This window comes from Hemiscyllium ocellatum, chromosome 36 (assembly GCF_020745735.1).
Source record: "Hemiscyllium ocellatum isolate sHemOce1 chromosome 36, sHemOce1.pat.X.cur, whole genome shotgun sequence".
NCBI classification, from domain to species: Eukaryota; Metazoa; Chordata; class Chondrichthyes; order Orectolobiformes; family Hemiscylliidae; genus Hemiscyllium; species Hemiscyllium ocellatum.
This window is the reverse complement of record NC_083436.1, coordinates 46070743-46095963: the sequence shown is the minus strand read 5'-3', so window position 1 is coordinate 46095963 and position 25221 is coordinate 46070743. Positions and strand designations below refer to the sequence as shown.

General features: G+C 45.0%; 1 protein-coding gene across 2 annotated transcripts in view; it reads left to right on the top strand.

Annotated features, from left to right (window-relative positions):
• The first annotated feature begins 5225 nt into the window (after positions 1–5225).
• The window catches only part of LOC132833457 (ubiquitin-conjugating enzyme E2 D3), a 31482-nt gene continuing 11486 nt past the window's right edge, over positions 5226–25221 (top strand). The window contains exons 1-4 of one of the 2 annotated variants that reach the window (XM_060851768.1): positions 5226–5454; positions 9760–9823; positions 20098–20129; positions 20211–20288. In XM_060851768.1, the coding sequence (XP_060707751.1) occupies positions 5431–5454; positions 9760–9823; positions 20098–20129; positions 20211–20288 (198 nt within the window). In that variant the 5' untranslated portion in view covers positions 5226–5430. Of the gene's footprint in view, positions 5455–9759; positions 9824–20080; positions 20130–20210; positions 20289–25221 lie in introns of those variants that run through there. The other variant, XM_060851770.1, reaches the window with a different exon arrangement.

The window sequence follows — 25221 nt, the reverse complement described above, 5'->3', positions numbered from 1 at the left end:
CGCCAGAACCTTCAAACATGCACCAAGACCACTCTATCTACTTGTGCAGCAACCTTCAGGGTACAATGGACCTGCACTTCCAGATCTCTCTATCCATCAACTTTTCCCAAGGCTCTTCCATTGTATAATTTGCTCTAGAATTAGTCTTGCCTAAATGCATCACCTCACATTTGTCTGGATTAAAATCCATCTGCCACTTTCCCCCCCAACTCTCCAGTCTATCTATATCGTCCTGTATTCTTTGACAGACCCTTATGCTTTCTGTTACTCCACCAATCTTCGTGTCATCTGCAAACTTGCTGATCATACCAATAGTGCCCTTTTCCAGATCATTTATGTATATTACAAACAACAGTGGCCCCAGCACTGACCCCTATGGGACACCACTGATCACCTTTCTCCATTTCGAGAAACTCCCTTCAACTACTACTCTCTGTCTCCTGTTGCTCAACCAGTTCTTTATCCACCGAGCTAGAACACCCTGCACACCATGTAACTTCACTTTCTCCATTAGTCTACCATGCAGAACCTTATCAACTGCTTACTAATGTCCATGTATGTGACATCAACAGCCCTTCCTTCATCTATCAACTTGGTCACTTCCTCAAAGAACTCTATTGAGTTGGTAAGGCACAATCTCCCCCGCACAAAATCATGTTGCCTATCACTGATAAGCTCATTTGAACATAGAAATAGAACATAGAAAAATACAGCGCAGTACAGGCCCCTTGGCCCTCGATGTTGCGCCGACCCAAGCCCACCTAACCTACACTAGCCCACTTTCCTCCATATGCCTATCCAATGCCCGTTTAAATGCCCATAAAGAGGGAGAGTCCACCACTGTTACTGGCAGGGCATTCCATGAACTCACGACTCACTGAGTAAAGAATCTACCCCTAACATCAGTCCTATACCTACCACCCCTTAATTTAAAGCTATGCCCCCTCGTAATATCTGACTCCATACATGGAAAAAGGTTCTCATGGTCAACCCTATCTAAACCCCTAATCATCTTGTACACCTCTATCAGGTCACCCCTAAACCTTTTTTTCTAAATATAAATATATCCTATCCCTCAGTACCCCCTCCAGCAACTTTCCCACCACTGACATCAGGCTCACTGGTCTGTAGTTACCCAGAATATCCCTACTACCCTTCTTGTACAGGGAGACAACATGAGCAGCCTTCCAGTCCTCCGGCACCTCACCTGTATATAAGGATGCCACAAAGATATGTGTCAAGGCCCCAGCTATTTTCCCTCTCGCCTCCCTCAGCAACCTGGGATAGATCCCATCCGGTCCTGGGGATTTGTCCTACCCAACTTCTAGCCTACCCAACACATCTTCCCTACTTATGTCAACGTGATCCAGACTAATCAAACTTCTTTCTCTAATCTCAAGATTCATCATGACCCTATGTTCCTCTCCTCAGTAAACACTGATACAATCTAATCATTCAGAATCTCACCTATTCACTCAGATTCGACACACAGCCTTCCTTCATTATCCTTTAGTGGACCAATTCTTTCTCTAGTTACCCACTTGCTTCTTATATAAGAATAAAATGCTTTGGGATTCTCCTTAATTCTGCTTGTTAAAGCTATTCCATGACCCCTTTTAGCCCGCTTGATTCCTTGTTTAAGACTTGTCCTACTCTTCCGATATTCCTCCAGGGCCCATTCTGTTCTTAGCTGTCTAGACCTTATGTATGCTTCCCTTTTCCTCTTGGCTAGTCGTACAATTTCTCCTGTCATCCACGGTTCACGAATTTTGACTTTCCTATCCTTTGCCTTCAACGGGACATGCCTATCCTGCACTATCTTTAACCTATCTTTGAAAGCCTCCCACATCTCAAATGTGGACTTCTGTTCAAAAATCTGTGTCCAATCCACATTTCCGAGCTCCTGTCTAATTTTGATATAATTGACCTTGGCCCAGTTTAGCACTCTTCCCTTAGGACCACTCTCATCTTTATCTCCGAGTATTCTAAAACTTACAGAATTGTGGTCACTGTTCCCAAAGAAATCCCCCACCGCAACTTCTACTACCTGACCTGGCTCGTTCCAATATGGCCCCTTCCCTCGTCAGACTATTGACACACTGCTCTAGAAAACTCTCCTGGACGCTTCTTACAAATTCTACTCCATCCAGACCTCTGACTCTAAGTGCATCCCAGTCAATGTTGGGAAAATTAAAATCTCCCATCGCCACTACCCTCTTTCCATAATCTGTTTAACTATTTGTTCTTCTACCTCATGATCATTGTTGGGAGGCCTGTAATACAGCGCCAACAATGTAACTGCACCCATCTTATTTCTCAGCTCCACCCATCATGCCTCACCACCAAAGACCTCCACAGTGAACTGCTTTAGCACAGCCGTGATATCATCCCTGACCAGCAATGCAACTCCACCCCCCTTTTTACTTCTATGCATAAAGTATATGTTTGAAATTAAAAAATTCAAACCAGCTGTCCAGCCAACTAAACTAACCAATGCTCCCCTCTTCTGCTAGTCATTGAATTATCCAGCTATAGATCACCTGTCTAACTGGTCTCCGTTATCTGGCCAGGCAGCATCTGCGGACAGAAATCCATTAGTCGGAAGGGTGACTGGACCTTAGAGTCATAGAGATGTACAGCACGGAAACAGACCCTTCGGTCCAACTCATTCAAGTCGAACAGATATTCCAACCCAATCTAGTCCCACCTGCCAGCACCGGCCCATATCCCTTCAAACTCTTCCTATTCATATACCCATCCCAATTAAATGTTGTAATTGTACCAGCCTCCACCACTTCCTCTGGCAGCTCATTCCATACACGTACCAGCCTCTGCGTGGAAAAGTTGCCCCTTAGGTCTCTTTTATCTTTTTCGCCTCTCATCCTAAACCTATGCCCTCTAGTTCTGGACTCCCCCACCTCAGGGAAAAGACTTTGTCTATTTACCGTATCCATGCCCTCATGATTTTATAAACCTCTAAATTGTCACCACTCAGCCTCCAACGCTCCAGGGAAAACAGCCCCAGCTTATTCAGCCTCTCCCTATAGCTCACATCTTCCAACCCTGGCAATATCCATGTAAATCTTTTCCGAACCCTTCCAAGTTTCACAACATCTTTCCAATAGAAATGGGGAGTCTATATCTGTAGAGAATGCCACATTGAGATTTGGTGGACGTATTTACAACTATAAATGGTTTGAAAAGAGTAAATAGGGAGAAATTGTTTCCAGTGGGGAAAGCTTGGCTATCCAGATGACTTACACCTAAATAAAAGCACAATACTGCAGTTGCTGAAAGTGTGAAACAAACAAAGAGAAACTGCTGAAGAAACTCAGCAGATCTGACAGCATGTGTGGAGAGAGAAACTAAATCAACGCCAGTTCGATTCTTCTTCAAAACTAAAGAAGCGTGCGGAAGAAGAATCAGACCTGGATTTAAAATGTCAGCTCAGCCTCTGCCTCCACAAATACTGCCAGACTGCTGATTTTCTCCAGCAATTTCTCTTTCCTTGACTCAAATTTAAGGTGAATGGCAAAAGAACTAGAAGTAACATGAGCAAACATTACTCGTTACACAAAAATAGAAATTGCTGGAGAAACGCAAGAGGTCTGGCTGCATCTCTGAACAGTAAAGTGTTAATATTTCAAGTCTAGTGGCATTTCTTCAGAAGTCAACAGAACTGGTTCTTTGCACAGTGGAAGTGACTTCCATGAAGGGGAAGACATCCTCAAAATAAATGATTTGGAAATGCCAGTGTTGGACTGGGGTGTACAAAGTTAAAAATCACACAACATCAGGTTATAGTCCAACAGGGTTATTTGGAAGCACTAGGTTTCGGAGCGCCACTCCTTCATCAAGTGGTTGTGGAGGACACAATTGTAAGACACAGAATTTATAGCAAAAATTTACAGTGTGATGTAACTGAAATTATATATTGAAAAATACCTTGATTATTTGTTGAGTCTTTCATCTGTTCTAATTGCATGACAGTTTCACTTCTTTCATGTGTAAATCACAAAACTTTTTTTAAAAAGTTGCATTCTCAGGTTAACTGTAACAATTGGTGTTAGCTAGAATTCATGCAGTACTTTGAGTGTCTGTGAGAGAGTGCATATGTGTGTGCGTGAGTGTAAAGTGGTCTGAGTCTCTGAGAGGATGCATGTGTGAGTGTATGTGTCTGTAAGGATGTGTGTAGGTGTCTGTGTATATGTGTGTATATAGGACTGCCTATGTGTGTGTGTATAGTGCAATGGTGGTCACCTGTAGTGTGACATGAACCCAAGGTCCCGGTTGAGGCCCTCCCGGTGGGTATGGAACTTAACTATCAGTCTCTGCTTAGCCATTTTTCGCTGCTGCCTGTCCTGAAGTCTGCCTTGGAGGATGGTCACCCAAAGGTCCGAGGTCAAAAGTCCTGGTCCACTGAATTCATGTAAAACTCTGTTATCTCACTTTTTAGATTAGAATCAATCTAAACATCATGGCATAGACAGAGAACACAGGGGGCTAACACTTTCATAATAGCTAACACCAATTGTTACAGTTAACCCTGAGAATGTAACATGAAAGAAGTGAAACTATCATGGCATTAGAACAGATGAAAGACTCAACAAACAATCAAGGTATTTTTCATTTTAGTTACATCAACTGTAAATTTTTGCTATAAATTCTGTGTTATGATTGAGCCCTCCACTGTCACCTGATGAAGGAGCAGCGCTCTGAAAGCTACTGTGCTTCCAATTAAACCTGTTGGACTATAGCCTGGTGTTGTGGGATTTTAACTCAAAAGAAATGGACATTCTATCAGATATAGGAATAGCCAAAAGCGTTAATTTTGATTTCTCTCCACCGGTGCTGCCAGAGCTGCTGAGCTTTTCCAGCAATTTCTATTTGTGTTCCCATATTGGGACGTGTTTACCTTCCTGTGGCCCAGCTACCCGCCAGCTCTGAGAGACTTGGACAGAGGCATGGTCTGCGCAAACTCAGTGAAGGCTCAATGCTGCAGCACTGGAGGGAGACACAGCCGCGTGCACGCAGCTCACTCCCGGGTCATGAACCCGCGGCTCGGGGCCGCGCATGGCTACAATTGACGGGAGGAGCGGGCGCTGCTCGTCTCGCGAAATGTCCTATGGCACTATCCGTCCAGCTGCTGTAGCCTTCCGCCCTGCCTCAACACTCGGTTTCGCGGACTCTTTCCCGGGCGGTGATGAGGGCGGGAGCGAAGTGATTTGTGACCGTGGGGGCGGGGGAATGTAGTTCCGGTGGCGGCCATCTTGTGGCGAGCAGCCGCTAGACGTAGCGGATCCCGAGCCGGGGCCCAGCCGCCGGGACAGAGCCGGACAACAGCAACAAACCGCCATCTGCTCACAGTCTCCCGCCTTACCAACTGTCCCATCCCAGCGGCTGAGGCCGGACAGCCCGCCCGCCCGCGGGATGGCGTTGAAGCGGATTAACAAGGTAACGGAGCGATGTAGGGCCTCTCCCGGGTTTAGCTGGTTCTTGCGCCTGGTCTGGAAACGGGAGAGAGAGAGAGGAGCCCAGGCGCGGAACCCGCCCCCCACCCCCCACCCCTCACCCCTCACACACACCCCCACCCCTCACCCCTCACACACACCCCCACCCCTCACCCCTCACACACACCCCCACCCCTCACATCCCCCCCCACCCCTCACACCCCCCCCACCCCTCACACCCCCCACCCCACCCCCCCCCACACCCCCCCCACCCCTCACATCCCCCCCCCACCCCTCACATCCCCCCCCACCCCTCACCCCTCACCCCTCACACACACCCCCACCCCTCACCCCTCACACACACCCCCACCCCTCACCCCTCACACACACCCCCACCCCTCACATCCCCCCCCACCCCTCACACCCCCCCTACCCCTCACACCCCTCACACCCCCCCCACCCCTCACATCCCCCCCCACCCCTCACATCCCCCCCCACCCCTCACCCCTCACCCCTCACACACACCCCCACCCCTCACCCCTCACACACACCCTCACCCCTCACACACACCCCCACCCCTCACATCCCCCCCCACCCCTCACACCCCCCCTACCCCTCACACCCCCCCCCACCCCTCACACCCCCCCCACCCCTCACATCCCCCCCCCCACCCCTCACACCCCCCCACCCCTCACACCCCCCCCACCCCTCACACCCCCCCCACCCCCCCCCCCTCACACCCCCCCCACCCCTCACACCCCCCTACCCCCACACACCCCCCCACCCCTCACACACCCCCCCCACCCCTCACACACCCCCCCCACCCCTCACACCCTCCCCACCCCTCACACCCCCCCCACCCCTCACCCCTCACACCCCACCCCCCACCCCTCACATCCCCCACACCCCTCACACCCCCACCACCCCTCACACCCCCACCACCCCTCACACCCCCACCACCCCTCACACCCCCACCACCCCTCACACCCCCACCACCCCTCACACACCCACCACCCCTCACACACACCACCCCTCACATCCCCCCCACCCCTCACATCCCCCCCACCCCTCACATCCCCCCCCACACCCCCCACACCCCTCTCACACCCCCCACACCCCTCACACCCCCTCCCACCCCTCACCCCCCCCCACCCCTCACCCCTCACACCCCCACCACCCCTCACACCCCCACCACCCCTCACAACCCCACCACCCCTCACACACCCCCCCCACCCCTCACACACCCCCCCCACCCCTCACACCCCCCCCCCCCTCACACCCCCTCCCACCCCTCACCCCCCCACCCCCACCCCTCACACCCCCACCACCCCTCACACACACCACCCCTCACACACACCACCACCCCTCACACACACCACCCTCCCTCACCCCCCCCACCCCTCACACACACCCCCCACCCCTCACACCCCCCCCCACCCCCCACACCCCCCCACCCCCTCTCACCCCCCCCACCCCTCACACCCCCCCCCCCCTCACACCCCCCCACCCCTCACACCCCCCCACCCCTCTCACACCCCCCCCCACCCCTCTCACACCCCCCCCCACCCCTCTCACACCCCCCCCACCCCTCTCACACCCCCCCCACCCCTCTCACACCCCCCCCACCCCTCTCACACCCCCCCCCACCCCTCTCACACCCCCCCCCCCCACCCCTCTCACACCCCCCCCACCCCTCTCACACCCCCCCCCCTCTCACACCCCCCTCACACCCCCCCACCCCTCTCACACCCCCCCCACCCCTCTCACACCCCCCCCACCCCTCTCACACCCCCCCACCCCTCTCACACCCCCCCCACCCCTCTCACACCCCCCCCACCCCTCTCACACCCCCCCCCCCCCTCTCACACCCCCCCCACCCCTCTCACACCCCCCCCACCCCTCAATCCCCCCAGTGTAACCGGAGAGAGAGAGAGAGACCTCAGGTGGGGCGGGATCGAGAGACTGGACTGTCCACCCAGCCCCATGCACACCCCCATCACACTTCCCCACCCCCCAGTCCCAATTCCCCCCCACCCCCCAGTCCCAATTCCCCCCCACCCCCCAGTCCCAATTCCCCCATCCCACCCACCATCCAGTCCCACCCTCCCCCCCACCATCCAGTCCCACCCTCCCCCCCACCCCTCTTCCCCCCCCACCCCTCTTCCCCCCCCCACCCCTCTTCCCCCCCCCACCCCTCTTTCCCCCCCCACCCCTCTTCCCCCCCCACCCCTCTTCCCCCTCCTGCCCCCCCCCCCCTTGGGTCCCTCCAAACACATGGAATCAATGTCAATTTCACCAGTTTCCTCATATCCCTCCCCTGCCTTATCCCAGATCCAAGCTTTCTAATTGCCACCACCCTCTTGAACTGTCTCACCTGTCTGTTTTCCTCCCCATCTATCTGCTCTGCCCTCCTCTCTGACCTATCACCTTCATCTATTGTATTCCCAACTACCTTGTCCCCAGCCCCACATCCGCAATCATCTTTCAGCTCCTTTAGGCCACTAGCCTCATTACTGATGAGCTTTTGTTCAAAAAATTGACTCTCCTGCTCTTCGGATGCTGCCTATCCGTCTGTGCTTTTCCGGTGCCACACTCTTCGACTCTGATCTCCAGCAGCTGCAGTCTTTGCTTTCTCCAGTGAAGACTATTCACCAGTTCTTTAGCTCTAATTTCTGCCCCTTTAAGAATATATACAACTCCTTTTTGCAAATCATTGTACAATGCACTTGTATCATCTTTTCAAACAGCAGAGTCCAAATCAAAACTTTAGATTAGATTAGACTTACAGTGTGGAAACAGGCCCTTCGGCCCAACAAGTCCACACCGACCCGCCGAAGCGCAACCCACCCATACCCCTACATTTACCCCTTACCTAACACTACGGGCAATTTAGCATGGCCAATTCACCTGACCCGCACATCTTTGGACTGTGGGAGGAAACCGGAGCACCCGGAGGAAACCCATGCAGACACAGGGAGAACGTGCAAACTCCACACAGTCTGTCGCCTGAGTCGGGAATTGAACCCGGGTCTCAGGCGCTGTGAAGCAGCAGTGCTAACCACTGTGCCACCGTGCCGCCCTTGATGCAAGAAAAGAATTCTTCACAATTTTACCAGTTATCATAAATGTGTACCCTCTAATTTCCAACTCATTGGGAATAGCAGAGTCTTGCGATCTACTCCAACAAACTTCTTTACAACTGAGTATCTCTTAAATCTCTCTTTAACTTTCTCTGCTGTGAGATCAACCCCTAGTTTCTCCAAGTAACTGAAGTCCCTTGTCACTGGTACATTGCTCAAATCTCTTGTGCACTATTTCCAAAATACTTCTGAAAGTGTGGCATCCACCGTTGGATACACTACTAATTGAAATTTAACCAGAGATTTGCTAAAGGTTAAGCACAACTTCATTGTGTTTGTATGCTGTGTCCATTTCAATGTCAGTAATCCCATTTTATCATGTCAACTTGCTCTGCTGCCATCAAAATTTTGTGTAGATTTGCTCTTAAAATTGTAACATTTAATATATGCTGCCTCTCCATTTTCCTTCCAAAAAGTCACTTCACACTTCTCTGCATTAAATGTAAAATTACATGCTCATTACCATCCTTCTTTGTGATATTGGTGTTATTTACAAATTTGGTGTGCCTCACATCCAAGACTGCTCTTGTTGATAACACATTAATGAGTCAGAGTTCCTACTGCCAATTCCTGGGTGACTCCCCTGTATATTTTCCTCTGTTCTGAAAACAAAAAGTCACCACTGAAGGAATTTAGTTTTTAAATGAAATTCCAAGTAGGTATCAATTAAAAAGTGACCAAGAAGTTGGATATTTACAAACGGTGTAGATTAGATTACTAAGTGTGGAAACAGGCCCTTCGGCCCAACAAGTCTACACTGACCCGCCAAAGCACAACCCACCCATTCCCCTACATTTACCCCTTTTACCTAACACTATGGGCAATTTTAGCATGACCAATTCACCTGACCTGCACATCTTTGGACTGTGGGAGGAAACCGGAGCACCCGGAGGAAACCCACGCAGACACGGGGAGAATGTGCAAACTCCACACAGTCAGTTGCCTAAGTCGGGAATTGAACCCGGGTCTCTGGCGCTGTGAGGCAGCAGTGCTAACCAATGTGCCACCGTGCCGCCCACTATGTATTATGTGCATATATTTGCATTGCTAAATAGTCACTAGTTTGCGGAGCATATATTGTTGGAAATGGTGTGATGGGCAAATGTGTCATTCCAAATGGCCACTCTTTGATTCACAACTGTGACTTGGTTTTCATTTCTTAAATCCAGGAACTTGCTGACTTGGCTCGTGATCCTCCAGCACAGTGTTCTGCAGGGCCAGTTGGAGATGACAGTGAGTGTTTTAAATGAAATGGTAAAATCAGAAGTGTTTTTTAATATAACACGGGTGTTTTTTGAGTTCCATATAAAGTGGAACCTGGGTTTCTATCAACTGAGAGAAAACATCAAAGAGACTTAAGAGCTTTGGCATGATTGCATCAGGTGTTCTTCACTGACTGTTTAAATATTTTATAATCTGTCTGTTCAAGGTGTTATTACACACATCTTTGGTAGGTGGGACTTGAACATAGTGCTCCTGGCTCAGATGTAGGGACTTACCATTGTGCCACAACAACCCCATCACTGACCGTTTATAAGTGACCTCATGGTCAGTGCTTGTCCTGTCACTGTCAGCTGTGGTCCTGTTTGAATGCAGCCACTAAAGAATAGCGTTTTCTGTTAAAGATTGGCCAAAGGTTTAGAAGTTTTTTAATAATCTTGGCTATTTAGCCTACATGGTCACTTTGCTATGAAAACTGTGGTTTGACTTGGCATCAGTCAGTGTCAGATTCTTTTTTTAAAACAAAAACCATATGCCTGGACAATATGGACTGGATTTTGTCCCCATGGCATTGGCTGATTCCATTTCTGGATATATTGCACCCCGCCTTTCATGTTAGGATGAACTTTATGATAAATTTATCCAGACCAAATAGTTTACTGAATACTGTTGTATACCCAGTGCTTACTATCTCTGTACAAATTGGAAGATAAATAATATCAGAAAATAATTCTATACACGTGAAAAGAATTTAAATGGGATGTTCACATTTTACTTTTGTAACTTCACAATTTTTTTCCTTCAGTGAAAATTATATTTACAAGAGTTAGTGAAATATTTTAACAAGCAGGTTTATTGCGTATATTTGTCAAACTAATGTAGACAGTATCCCAAAGTAGAAGCTACTTTGGCAGCTAAATACTGCGGTATGAGCAAAGTCAAAATCTGTTGTTACGAGGAATGACTAGAACGAAGTGTTAGCATTGTGTAGCACCAAAGAGCTTCATGTCTGAGGAATTAATTGAATATGTGGGAACATAACTATTGGCACAAGGGTAGATTAGGCATTTCTATATTTAAATTGTTTTCTTTAGAGAGTGAGTCATCGAAATGAAACAGCACAGAAAAGGAGCATTCAGGCCGTCACCTCCATGCTGACCCAAATTTCCTTCTAGGAAGGAAATTGAAGTACAGGTCCTCAAGGGTCATAATCTCCGGATTACTGCCCGAGCCACGTGCCAGTTGGCATAGGGATAAGAAAATTAGGGAAGTAAACACGTGGCTAAGGGATTGTTATGGGAAAGAAGGATTCCACTTCATGGGGCATTGGCATCAGTTTTGGAACCGGGGGGATCTGTACCATTGGGACAGTCTCCACCTGAAACCAGTGTTCTAGCGAAGAGGATAAATAGGGTGGTTAGTAGGACTTTAAACTTCTGAGTTGAGGGGAAGGGAATGTGAAAGTGACAGGGAGTGTGGAGTTAAATGGAAAGATGAGCAACAGGATAGCATATGTGCAGGCGGATTTAAACTCGAGGCAGCCTGGGAAGGCAGCAAAAAGGAAGGATAACTTAGGACATCTTATGACTTCCAAAGTCTGTAATGATTATGGTAGCATTAAGGCACTTGAATGCTCGTAGCATTCGTAACAAAGCAGATAAACTAATGGCACAGATCATAGTGAATGATTATGATGTGGTAGGCATTACAGAGACGTGGTTACAGGGGGGTCAGGACTGGCAGTTTAACCTCCAAAGATTTTCAACTTATCGAAAAGACAGGGAGGTGGGCAGAGGGGGTGGGTTGCCTTGTTAGTTAAGAACAAAATTAAATCTATGGCACTGAATGACATAGTGTCGGATGATGTAGAGTCTGTGTGGGTGGAATTGAGGAACCACAAAGGCAAAAAAACCATAATGGGAGTTATGTACAGACCTCCTAACAGTGGTCAGGACCAGGGGCGCAACATGTACCGGGAAATAGAGGAGGCATGTCAGAAAGGCAAGGTCACAGCGATCATGGGAGACTTCAATATGCAGGTGGACTGGGTAAATAATGTTGCCAGTGGATCCAAAGAAAGGGAATTCATGGAATGCTTACAGGATGGCTTTTTGGAACAGTTTGTGATGGAGCCCGCAAGGGAGCAGGCCATTCTGGACTTAGTGCTATGTAATGAGCCAGACTTTATAAAAGATCTTTAGAGTAAGGGAGCACTTAGGAAGCAGCAGTCATAATATGGTAGAGTTCAGTCTGCAGTTTGAGAGAGAGAAGGCAAAATCGGATGTAATGGTGTTACAGTTAAATAAAGGTAATTATGAGGGCATGAGAGAGGAACTGACAAAAATCAACTGGAAGCAGAGCCTAGCGGGGAAGACAGTAGAGCAAAAATGGCAGGAGTTTGTGGGTATAAATTGAGGACACTGTACAGAGGTTCATCCCCAAGAAAAGAAAGATTATCCGGGGAGGGATTAGACAGCCATGGTTGACAAAGGAAGTCAGGAAATATATCAAAGAAAAAGAGAGATCCTATAAAGTGGCCAAGAGCAGTGGGAAATCAGAAGATTGGGAAGGCTACAAAAACAAACAGAGGATAACAAAGAGAGAAATAAGGAAGGAGAGGATCAAATATGAAGGTAGGCTAGCCAGTAATATTAGAAATGATAGTAAAAGTTTCTTTCAATACACAAGAAACAAACGACAGACAAAAATAGACATTGGGCCACTTCAAACTGATGCTGGAAGCCTAGTGATGGGAGATAAGGAAATAGCAGGAGAACTTAACAAGTACTTTGCGTCAGTCTTCACAGTGGAAGACATGAGTAATATCCCAGCAATTAAAGGGAGTCAAGGGGCTGAGTTGAGTATGGTTGCCATTACAAAAGAGAAAGTGTTAGAAAAGCTAAAAGATCTTAAAATTGATAAATCTCCTGGCCCTGATGGGATACACCCTAGAGTTCTGAGAGAGGTGGCTGAGGAAATAGCGGAGGCATTGGTTGAGATCTTTCAAAAATCACTGGAATCAGGGAAAGTCCCGGATGATTTGAAGATCGCTGTTGTAACCCCCGTGTTCAAGAAAGGATCAAGACAAAAGACGGAAAATTATAGGCCAATTAGCCTAACCTCGGTTGTTGGTAAAATTCTAGAATCCATCATTAAGGATGAGGTTTCTAAATTCTTGGAAGAGCAGATTAGAACAAGTCAACATGGATTTAGTAAGGGGAGGTCATGTCTGACAAATTTGTTGGAATTCTTTGAAGAGGTGACACATAGATTAGACCTTGGAAACCCAGTGGATATGGTCTATCTAGACTTCCAAAAGGCCTTTGATAAGGTGCCACATGGGAAGCTGCTGAGCAAGGTGAGGGCCCATGGTGTTTGAGGTGAGCAACAGGTATGGATTGAGGATTGGCTGTCTGACAGAAGGCAGAGAGTTGGGATAAAAAGTTCTTTTTCGGAATGGCAGCCGGTGACAAGCGGTGTCCCGCAGGGTTCAGTGTTGGGGCCGCAGCTGTTCACGTTATATATTAATGATCTGGATGAAGGGACTGGGGGCATTCTAGCGAAGTTTGCCGATGATACGAAGTTAGGTGGACAGGCAGGTAGTACTGAGGAAGTGGGGAGGCTGCAGAAGGATCTAGACAGTTTGGGAGACTGGTCCAGAAAATGGCTGATGGAATTCAACGTGAGCAAGTGCGAGGTCTTGCACTTTGGAAAAAAGAATAAAAGCATAGACTACTTTCTAAACGGTGAGAAAATTCGTAAAGCCAAAGTACAAAGGGATCTGGGAGTGCTAGTCGAGGATTCTTTAAAGGTAAACATGCAGGTTGAGTCCATGATTAAGAAAGCGAATGCAATGTTGTCACTTATCTCAAGAGTGTTGGAGTATAAAAGCACCGTTGTGCTACTGAGACTTTATAAAGCTCTGGTTAGGCCCCATTTGGGGTACTGTGTCCAGTTTTGGTCCCCACACCTCAGGAAGGACATATTGGCACTGGAGCGTGTCCAGCAATAATTCACACAGATGATCCCTGGAATGGTAGGTCTAACATACGAGGAACGGCTGAGGATCCTGGGATTGTATTCATTGGAGTTTAGAAGATTAAGGGGAGATTTAATAGAAACTTACAAGGTAATACATGGCTTGGGAAGGGTGGACGTTAGGAAATTGTTTCCGTTAGGCGAGGAGACTAGGACCCGTGGACACAGTCTTAGAATTAGAGGGGGTCAATTCAGAACAGAAATGCGGAGAGATTTCTTCAGCCAGAGAGTGGTGGGCCTGTGGAATTCATTGCCGCGGAGTGCAGTGGAGGCCGGGACGCTAAATGTCTTCAAGGCAGAGATTGATAAATTCTTGATGTCACAAGGAATTAAGGGCTATTTGTAGATGGAACACAAATTAGGGTGCAGATAGAGCAAGCAATTGCAGTGCACGACATGCTCGTCTTTATTGCAAGAAGAATGAAGAACAAGAATGAATCTTGTCACAGTTGTCTCAGGTTTTGGGATGATCATGCCAGGAATATTATGCACAGTAGTAATTTCATCTTTAAGGAAAGATGTACTTGAATTGCAAGCAATAGTTTTCCAAAAATCCTTAGATATTGGCAAAATACTTGAGGTTTGGAAAACTGTCAGTAAGACAACTGAATTCAAAAGAGAAGGATGCAAAAAGCAAATTAACTGTAGGTCAATTAGCCAAACGTTTATTGGAAAAGTGTTGGAATCAAATATTAAGGAAGTAATAGCAGATTATTTGGAAATCCTGATTTAGTCAAGCAGACTCAGCATGGCGTCAAGAGTTCTGCTGCACGGAGACAGGCCTTTTGGCCTAAACTGGTCCATGCCAAACAAAATGTCCATCCACTGTAACTCCGTTTCCCTGCAATTAGCTCATGGCCTTGCAAACCTTGCCTGTCCATGTATTTGTACAAATGCCTTTTAAATGTTGCTAATGGACCCACCTCAACCACCTCTGTTGCCAACTTATTCCATATGCATAACACCCTCTATGTTTTTAAAAAAAAGTTACCCCTCAGATTCCATTTTATTCTTCCCCCTCTAAACTTAAACGGACACCCTCTAGTCCTCAATTCCCCAACCCTGGGGGGGGGCAAACATTCTATCCATGCCTCTCATCTTACGCACTTCTATAAGATACCCCCTCGGTCTCCTACGCTGTAAAGAAAAAATTCCTAGGTTGTCCACCTCTCCCTATAACTCATCGTCCAGTCCTGGCAGCATCCTTTTAAATTTTTCCTGCACCCTTTCCAGCTTAATAACATCCTACCTATATCAAGGTTACCAAAACGAACACAACACTCCAAGTGTGGCCTCACCATCTGCAATACAATTTCTCTTTGAATAAAAAGTTGGGAAGTTGTCTGATTAATTTATTGGTGTTCTTCAAGGAAGGCTCCACCAGAATGGAGAGAGGGGACCCAATAGGTGTGTTTTATTCATATTTCCGGAAGGTGTTTGACAAGGTACCTCACAAACAGATATGTCATTAGGAAGGAGGACGCATATGTCAAGTATAGACAGTTGGGATTGATTGAATCCCTAAAGGAGGCAAGGACAGGAGGAGTATACTCAAGGTAAATTGGGAGAGGACAAGAGATAGTTCTGGCAACTCGTGTTAAGGAGAATCCAAAGAAATTCTACAAATACATGAAGTACAAAAGAGTAACTAGGGAGTGAATAGGGACACTTACAGATCAATAGGACTGTCTCTATGGAACTGCAGGAGATGGGTGAGATAATAAATAAGTATTTTGCAAAAGTTTTTACAGTGGAAAAAGATTTGGAAGGTAGAGAACTTGGTGGAATAAATAGTGATATCTTGAAAAGTGTCCAAATTACAGAGGTGCAGTTGGTGGATATCTTAAAATGCATAAAGGTGAATGAATCCCTGGGACCTAATCAGGTGTATCTTTGAATTTCATGGGAAGCTAGAGAAGTGATTGCTGGTCCCTTGCTGAGATATTTGTTTTATTGATAGCCACAGGTGAGCAGCTGGAGACTGGAGGTTGGCTGATTTGCCATTATTTAAGAAGGGTGGTAAGGAAAAGCCAGGGAACTACAGACTGGTGAGCCTGATGTCAGTGATGGGCAAGTTGTTGGGAGGGGATTCTGAATGATAGGTTTTACATGCATTTGGAAAGGCAGGGAACGATTGTGTGTGGGGAATTGTCTCACTAACTGGAGTTTTTTGAGAAGTGACAAACAAGATTGAAGGCAGAGCGATGAAAGTTGTCCATGTGATCTTCAAGGCATTCTACAAGATTTTGCATTGGAAACTGGTTGCCAAGGTTAGATCATACGGAATATGCTCCCCTAGCCAAACTGTTCCAGTATAGTTGCAACACTGGTGTCTACCTGACAATGTGGAAAATTACCCAAGGACATTCAATATCATTCAATACAAAGCAGGACAAATCCAACCTGTCCGATTACTGCCCCATCAGTTTATTCTCATTCATCAGTGAAGAAAGGTGTCATCCACAGTGCTATCAAGCAACACTTGCTCAGTGATGCCCAGTTTGGGTTCCACCAGGGCCACTCCGCTCCAGACCTCATTGCAGCCCTGGTTCAAACATGGACGAAAGAGCTAAATTCCAGAGGCGAGGTGAGAGTGACAACCCTTGGCATCAAAGCTGCATTCAGCAGAGTGTGGCATCAAGGGACCCTAGCAGAACTGGAAGCAGTGGGTATCAGGGACAAAACTCTCCAGGGGTTGGAATTATTCCTTTCATATATGAAGATGTTTGTGGTTATTGGAGGTCAGCCATCTTGTCTCCAGGACATCTCTGCAGGAGTTCCTATGGGTAGTGTCCGTGGCCCAACTGTCTTCAGCTGCTTCATCAATGACCTTCCCTCCATCATAAGTTCAGAAGTAGGGATGATCACCATTCATGACTCCTCAGATACTGAAACAGTCCCATCTTTGAATGCAACAAGATAGGGACAATAACCAGGCTTGGACTGACAATTTGAAAGTAACGTTTGTGCCACACAAGTCCCAGGCTATGACCACAACTAAGAGACAATCTAACCACAATCCCTCTGCATTCAACAGTGTTGCCATCACTGAATCACCAACATTATTAGGTGTTAATGTAGACCATCAAACTGAACTGGATTCATCACATAAACACAGTGGCCACGAGAACAGGTCAGAAACTAGGAGTACTGCAACACATAACTCACTTGACCCCACAAAGCCTGTCCATTATCTCCAAGGCACAAGCAGGGAGTGGGATGGAATGCTCCTCACTTGTCTGGGTGAGTGCAGCCCTCACAACACCCAAACGTGACACTATGCAGGCAAAGCAGCCCACTTGATTGACACAACATCTACAAGCATCCACTCCCTCCACCACCAGTGCTTAGTGGTATCAGTATGTACTGTCTACAAAATGCATTGCAGAAATTCACCAAAGATCCTCAGATAGTACCTTCCAAACCTACGACCCCTTCATCGTGAAAGATAAGGGTAGTTGATGTATGGGAACACCTCCACCTTCAAGTTCCCCTCCAAGCCATTCACCATCCTGACTTGGGAATAGATCATCGTTCCTGGGTCAAAATCCTGGAGTTCCCTCTCTAATGGCACTATGGGTCAACCCACAGCACGTGGACTGCAGCGGTTAAAGAAGGCACCACACCAGGTAGACAGGGTAGTGAAGAAGGCATTTGATACGCTTCCCTTTATTAGTCAGTGAATTGAATATCAGAGTTGGGAGATCATGTTGTAGCTGTACAGGACATTGGTGAGGCCACTTTTGGAATACTGCATTTAATTCTGGTCACCCTAATATAAGAAAGATGTTGTGACACTTGAAAGGGTTCGTACAAGATTTACAAGGATGTTGTCAGGGTTGGAGGATTTAAACTATCAAGAGAGGGTGAATAGGCTGGGGTTGCTTACCCTGGGGTGTTGGAGGCAGTGAACGTCTTAGAGGTTTATAAAATTGAGGGGGGTGGATAGGATGAATAGCCAAGGCCTTTTTCCTAAGAGTCCAAAACTAGAAGGTATAGGCTTAAGATGAGAAGGGAAAGATTTAAATAGAACATAAGGGGCAACTTTTTCTCAGGGCTGCATGGATGGAATGAGGTGTCAGAAAGTGGTGAAGGTGGGTACAGTTTAAAAAAAAATAAAAGTAATCTGGATGGGTACTTGAATGGGAAGTGTTGAGAAGCATATGGGCCAAATGCTGGTAAATGGAACTAGATTAATTTAGGGTATCTAATTGGCACCGAAGAGTCTGTTTCCGTGCTCTACAGATTTATGATTCTAAGAGCCCACGATGTTGGAGGTCGTATACAGGCATGCATTAAAAAATTGGCTAATGGGCAAGAAAAAGCAGTTGGGATTAAGGGGTTCTTTTTCAGTTTGTGACCTGTGACCAGTAGGATTCCACAGGAATCAACGTTAGGACTGCAACTGTTTACATTGGAGGATGCAATAAATGTATTTGAGCCAAATTTGCTGACGACGCAAAAATTAAATGGGAAGGAAGGCTGAAAGAAGGATGCAGTTTTACAGAGAGATGTTGACAGGTCAATTAAGTAGGCAAGCAGTTGGTAAATGGATTATAATGTGGAAAAATAAGTTGTTTTGGAAGGGAGAACAAGAAAATTAAACATTATTTAAATGGAGAAAAACTGCAGCAAGTTGCACCACCAAGGGACTTTGCTATACTTGTGCACAAACCAAAAAGCTACTACACAGTGAACACTTAATCCACGAGGAAAGATCACAGATTGTTCCATCTACACGGAAGGAACCTCATAGGTGTAAGCTGTAGAAGGTTCATTTCTATCCTCTTTAATAGTTTTCATGCTCTGGGTAGAATATTGGCTTTCAAAAAATAGCATTCTGGTGTTGAATGGCTTGCATGTCTTCACAAAATCGCACATTGACATTCTCACTTAATTTGTGCCATAAAAATGGTTTAGCTTTGCTCATTCCATAAATATATTTCATTTTTTAAATAATTTCTCAACAATTTTAAGCAGGATTCCTGGTGTTGTTCTGGCACTGAGGCAAGGCATACTTAGTCTCTAATTTTAAACGAAGCAGTATCATCATTACTTCAGTAAGCAGTATCTCGTACATAGAAATGCGTAACGCAATTATGAAAAGGATTTTGGCAGCGGTATTAGATTTTTTTGCGGCTTTGATTGGCTACTTTTTTTGTGGAATTTATAGAATGAGGAAATGACATCCTTATTCAGTATCATTTCTGTTCATAGTCATGCTGCAGGTGGAGAGAAAACAGACATCGACAGGTCTCATCTATTTTCCTCAAGCATCTTTCAATTTCCTTTGGAAAATTATAATTTTGAACTTCCTGAGCAAATATTTCTAGATATTAAGACTTAAGACTGAGTAAAACAATTTTTCCTCAAGTTCCAACTGCGTCTCTTGTCCCAACCCTTAATCTTTTCTCCTCGTCTTTCTGACATTAACTTCCACCTATCTTTGTCTAAACCTGTCATAACCTAGTAGACTTTGATGAAATCTTCCCTTAATCTCCTTTGGTGCAAGGCGAACAACTCCCAGTTGCTCCAAACTAACTTTGCAGCTACAAAATATTCCTTGTCCTTTCCAATAAATCTCTGCATCCTCTTAAGGTAGTTGTCTTTTCGAAAGTGTGGTTACCAGATTTGGCCAATACTCTAGTTCTAGCCAAAACTGTTATCTTTGGAAGATTAGTTGGAACATTTGAAAATAGGTATTGGCATTATTATTTTGTGGTTTTGTTCTAGTTTATCTGAAGCTTTCTATATTTGTGCTGATTATATTTAATTCTGACTGGTCAGTTTGATCCACTTTTGGGAGTGTCGAGTAATCATGTCCTGCTTACTAGTGAGTTTGCCTGGTTGGGCTTTAGTGTTTTTTAAGGTTTTGTTCTTGAACAATTAACTGTTTCCATTCTGAATGGATTCACAATCTCAATAGCAACATATAATGGATATTGCTGTGAAAACTATTTGCTAATACCTATTTAGTTGAATGACGATAAATGATGTTTCTTTTGGGTACATGACTGGCTACCATTTAGAAAATGTGCAAAGTTCGATTTAATGTATATTGACATCCCAAGTAATGGCACCTTTCAGTAATGTGTGGTGTGCATTTTATTATCCAATCTTTAAACTAAACATTGACTTGAAAACAAAACTATTGTTTTCCTTTAACCCTCTGTATTGGCTAATGGAGCATGCAACAATCCAAAGTGATTTACATTTCATACTAATGGCCAGTATTTCTTTCTTCTTAGTGTTTCACTGGCAAGCCACAATCATGGGACCTGTGAGTATTGATTCAAAGTTTGGTACACAGATGTTTATTATTAAAGGATTGTGAAATTAATTTTCATTTCTTTCTCAACAGAATGATAGTCCATATCAGGGTGGAGTCTTTTTCTTGACAATTCACTTTCCTACAGACTACCCTTTCAAACCACCCAAGGCAAGTATAGCTATTAAGTGGTGATGTTTAAAATGTGGACAATCTGACAACATCGTGTTTAAGTCAAAACATTGGAGTAAGGAGGGATAACGAAAGTGTTCGGTTTGTGTGAAACATGTTAAATTTCCAAAATAGCTGGATGGATAATAAACCAATTATGGCTTTTGCAATTAATCTGTATGTTAATGGGTTGCTCCATTTCCTGACTGTCATGGTTCATATCCTCTGAGTTCCTGAATGAAGTTGTCTTATCCTGTGTTTCTGCACTCTTTAAGAAACTGAGTTATAGAATTGGTTTTCAAGATTTATAATGTATCAAGTTTCATCGAGCTTCTATTATTGCTGATGTTTCATTAGGCATGCAGTCCCTATCAAGATGACCAATATTAACCTGTTTGATGTTGGATGGCATCACAGCTGGAGGGACTTCTACTCAGTCTCTCCGGTAGTTGTCTTACTATAAGGAGCTTTTCAGTTTAGGCTTGCAGTGTTTAAGTGTTAGCTGAATGGTATGATTTTTACTAGTCAGCTGATCCCAATGTGTGTGGCTTGATGCTACAGTGAATTTTATCTTTTGTCCAATAGGTTAATTATGGAACCTTTATGACTTCATTAATAAACGTTACCACACGATTGAAATATCAGCAAGTGACCCACAGTGAGGCTATCATTTTTCTTTTTTTTTTCTGGTTGGAGGAACTGGGAGGATTTAAATTAACTTAGCAGAGTGTGGGGAACCAGGAGAGAATATTGGAATGTTGCACCTTGAGACAGTGCTAAAATTGAGAAAAATATGCTAATAGGTTGAATAGAATAAGGCAGAATGTATCAAATTCTCAATCATTTATAGTGTGCATAGATGAACGTGCTTGTTTTGCAGGTACAGATTGCCACGGTAAGATTATGACGTGGCGATAATGGAGACCCAGCTTTTGGGGAAATTGGGTGTTCTGTATGTTAAATATCTTTGGTTATGAGATATTTGCTTGGAAGAAAGCCAACAAGGAAGTGGTGTTTTTGTTTAAGTAGGACATTACAAATTGGAGGAAGACTCTGTTCAATAGTTGATTCGCATTGACACGTGCTAAGTTTAAGGATGTTAAGTACATGGCTTGATGCATTCTCCAGGTCTCTACCATTAAGGATTGTGAGGCACAAATCTGCAACAAAGTTAGAGTTGTCATAGTGGTTGTGGGAAATGTTAGTTACCACTCTATGTAATAGAAGAGTTTAATGGGATAAGCATTCCTGGATTGTGTTCAAGAGAATGTAGTGGTGTGTCCAATCCAAGGAAGAAGACACTGCTAAACCTGGAAAATGTGATGGGCCAAGTAGATCACGTGACAGTGAGGAATAATTAGGGGTCCGTGATCATTGTATCCTAAGGTTTAGGATGACAATTGACAAGCAAAGAACTGACCTCGGTCGGCAGGGGAAGGGAAGAGAATGGAATTGGAACTAAAACTTGATGCGGAGAAAAGCTATTGGTATTCAAGGTAGTTTCCCAAAGGGAAGGGTAAGGGTTCCCTGCATTATAAATGAGATTGAAGTTAAGTTACCAAAGAAAATCAGGTAGTAAACAATTGAGAACCAACTTGAATATAGAAAGTTCAGATGGAGGTGACGAAGCAAAAAGGGATTATGCAAAAAGACTGGCAGCTAACATCAAAAGCGATTCCAAAGTTTATGTAAATACATCAATAGTAAAATGGTTGTAAAGGTGTATGGCATAGATTTAAAGTGATGAGTGGAAAAACTTGTTCACAGTTTGTAGTTAGGGTCCGGAATGCAATGCCTGGAAATGTGGTGGGGGCAGGTTCATTTGAGGCATACGAGTGCATTGGGTGATTATTTGAACAGAATTGGTGTTCAAAGATATGGGAAAAGAAAGGGGGTTTGCACTAGGTAATAGAACTGGTGCAGGCCTAAAGAGGCTGCCTTCTACTCAGTTTTAAGATTTTTTTGACTGATTAGTAACCAGAAAAAGAATTAAACACAAGAGGCATGGCAGAGGTATTAAATGAATATTTCACATTTGTGTTATTCAATCAGGTACATATTGCCTAGTGTAAATTCTGTCACTGGAAGGGTTTAAAATTGATCAGGTATTGCATAAGCTGTCAGTAGTTCAGGTTGAGAAGACAGAGTCTGAGATGCATAGCGAGGAGTTCAAGAAAGTGGAAGTGGAACTTTTCAGAGGCGATTTCAATAATCTTTCAATCTTCTCTGAACATGGAGATGGTGCTGGGGAATTGCAAACACTTTTTTTTAGAAAAGATCACCCCATGAATTACATGCCGGTTGGTTTATTAACATTGTTGGGAAGCTCAGAATCTATTTATTGGGATAACATTTGTAGTCATGCAAAAATATCAGTTGATTTGGAAGAGACAGTACAGATTTATTAAGGGAAAACTGTGTCCAATGAATTTGCTGAAGTTTTGAGTTGGAGGGCAACCTTTGTACATGGGATTTCAAAAGGTGTTTGATGTGGTGGAACCGACTTAAAGGGACAGTAGCAGCATGGCATAAAGATGGTTGAGGGGTAGGGAGCAGCGAATGTTTTTCAGGTTGAAAGCTTAGTGGAGTTCCCTCTTTTGGTATTGGTACACTTTCAGAAATAGTGACTAATTATCCTTTAAATATGGATGCTGGTAAAATGATGGGTGAGGAAGAGGCGGGCCCTATTTCTGTGGTGGAAGGGAAGAGAGGAGATGTGAGCCAAAATGAGGGAGATGGGTCAGATGTAACTGAGGCCACTTAACCATGGTGGGGGGAATCTTTGGTCAGGGAAGAAGTTGGACCCTTTGGAGGCTGCCTTGTCGATGCTTCTATTGTTAGAATAGATGAGATGGAGGAACTGGAAAAATGGAATAGTTCAGGCTGTAAGTTTGCTCACTGAGCTGGAAGGTTTGTTTTCAGGCTTTTAGTCACTGTGCTAGGTAACATAGTGAGTCTCTGGTGAAGTGCTGGTGTTGTCCTGCTTTCTATTTGTGTCTTAGTCTCTTAAGGTGGGTGAGATATTTCTGGTTCTTTTTCTCAGGTTGGTAAATGGGGTCCAAATTGATGTGTTTATTGATGGAGTTCTGGTTTGAATGCCAGGCCTCTAGGAGTTCCCATGCGTGTCTCTGATTAGCCTGTCCCAGGATGGATGTGTTGTCCCAGTCAAAGTGGTGACCACCTTCGTCTGTATATAAGGATACTAATGATAGTGGGTCATGTCTTTTGGTGGCAAGTCGGTGTTCATGTAACCCGGTTTTCTGCCTGTCTTTCCGATGTAGTGTTTGTTACAGTCCTTGTATGGTATTTTGTAAATGACATTCATTTTACTGGTTGTTGGTATAGGGTTCAGCTGCCGCTGTTTGTGTGTTAGTAGGTTTGTGGGTTACCATGATGCCAAAGGGTCGGAGTAGTCTGGTAGTCATTTCAGAGATGTCTTTTTATGGTCATGTGGCTAGAGTTTCTGGGCACATTTTCTGCTTGTTTGCTTTTGTTGTTTAGGAATTGGTGGATTATGTCTTTTGAGTCCCCATTCTTGAAGAGCATATTCAAGAAGAACAGATACCCAATAAACATAATCTACCAATTCATAAACAGCAGACACAATGTGTCCAGAAACTCTAGCCACATTACCATATATCAAAAATGTCTCTGAAATGACTACTAAATCACTCTGACCCCTCGGCATCATGGTAGCTCAGATGTTGCAATGAGTTAAACAGAACTGCAAATGTTGGAAATCAGAACAAAATCATAAATCAACTAGAAAAACTGAGCAGGTCTGGTAGCATCTGTGGGGGGAAAGAGTTAACATTTCAGATTGTGTGACCCATCTCCACTGACACTCAGCAGCAGCAGTGTGTACAATCTATATGATGCACTGCAGAAATTTGCCAATAATCCTTCTACAGCACTTTTCCAGCCCATGACTGCTTCAATCACAAGCACAAGGATAGCCTGCAAGTTCCACTTCAAGCCATCCGAAATTGTCACTTGGACATAAAACATCATTCCTTGAATGTGATTGAGTGAAAATCTTGGAATTTGCTTCCTAGTGACATAGTGGGTCTACCTACTCCACTTGGACTGCAGCTGTTCAAGGAACCAGCTCACGACCACTATCTCAAAGGCAACTACAAATGAGCCCAGCCAGCAACACCAATACCTCACACATGAACAAAATAAAGTAACCCAAGACCTGTGAATATATATGGAAAAGTCATGTAAGGTGGTGGGATAGGTAGAGAGCTGTTAATAAATAGTGCAGTCAGAGGTCCACAGCACAGAAAAAGGCACACTCCAGTCTGCCAGTCAAAAATAAGCAGCTTATTATTCTGATCCCATTTTCCAGTTCTTGGCTTGCATGTCTTGGAATATGCACATCTAAATACCGCATAAATGATGAGAGTTTCTGCCTCATTGTGTTCCAGATTCTCACCACCCTAAAGGAAGAAAGCATTCCTCTTAGGACTTGTAAAATTCCTGTCAGTTTATGCCTCTTTGAGATTAACCCTTTCACGAAGGGGACAAGTTCCTTTCTGTCTATGCCACTTATAATTTCATACATCTGTCCTGTCCTGCCTCAGTCTCCATTGTTCCAAGGAAAAGCCTAATCTATCCATTAGTGGGGCACAAAACTGCTCTCAATATTCCAAATGCAATCTTCAGCCATTCATTCCTGATGAAGGGCTTTTTCCTGAAACATTGATTTTCCTGCTCCTCGGATGCTGCCTGACCTACTGTGCTTTTCTAGCACCACTCTAATCTTGTCCAACATCTTAAGTACCACTTTTGCCTAACTGCTTTTGGTTTCCTGTTTTCTGCCTCCCCTTCTTAAAAGGGGTGTTGCGTTTGCTGTTTTCCAGTCTGCTGGGAACCTTCCTAACTCCAGTGGTTCCTGAAAGATCACTGCATTGCCTCTGCTATCTCCTTC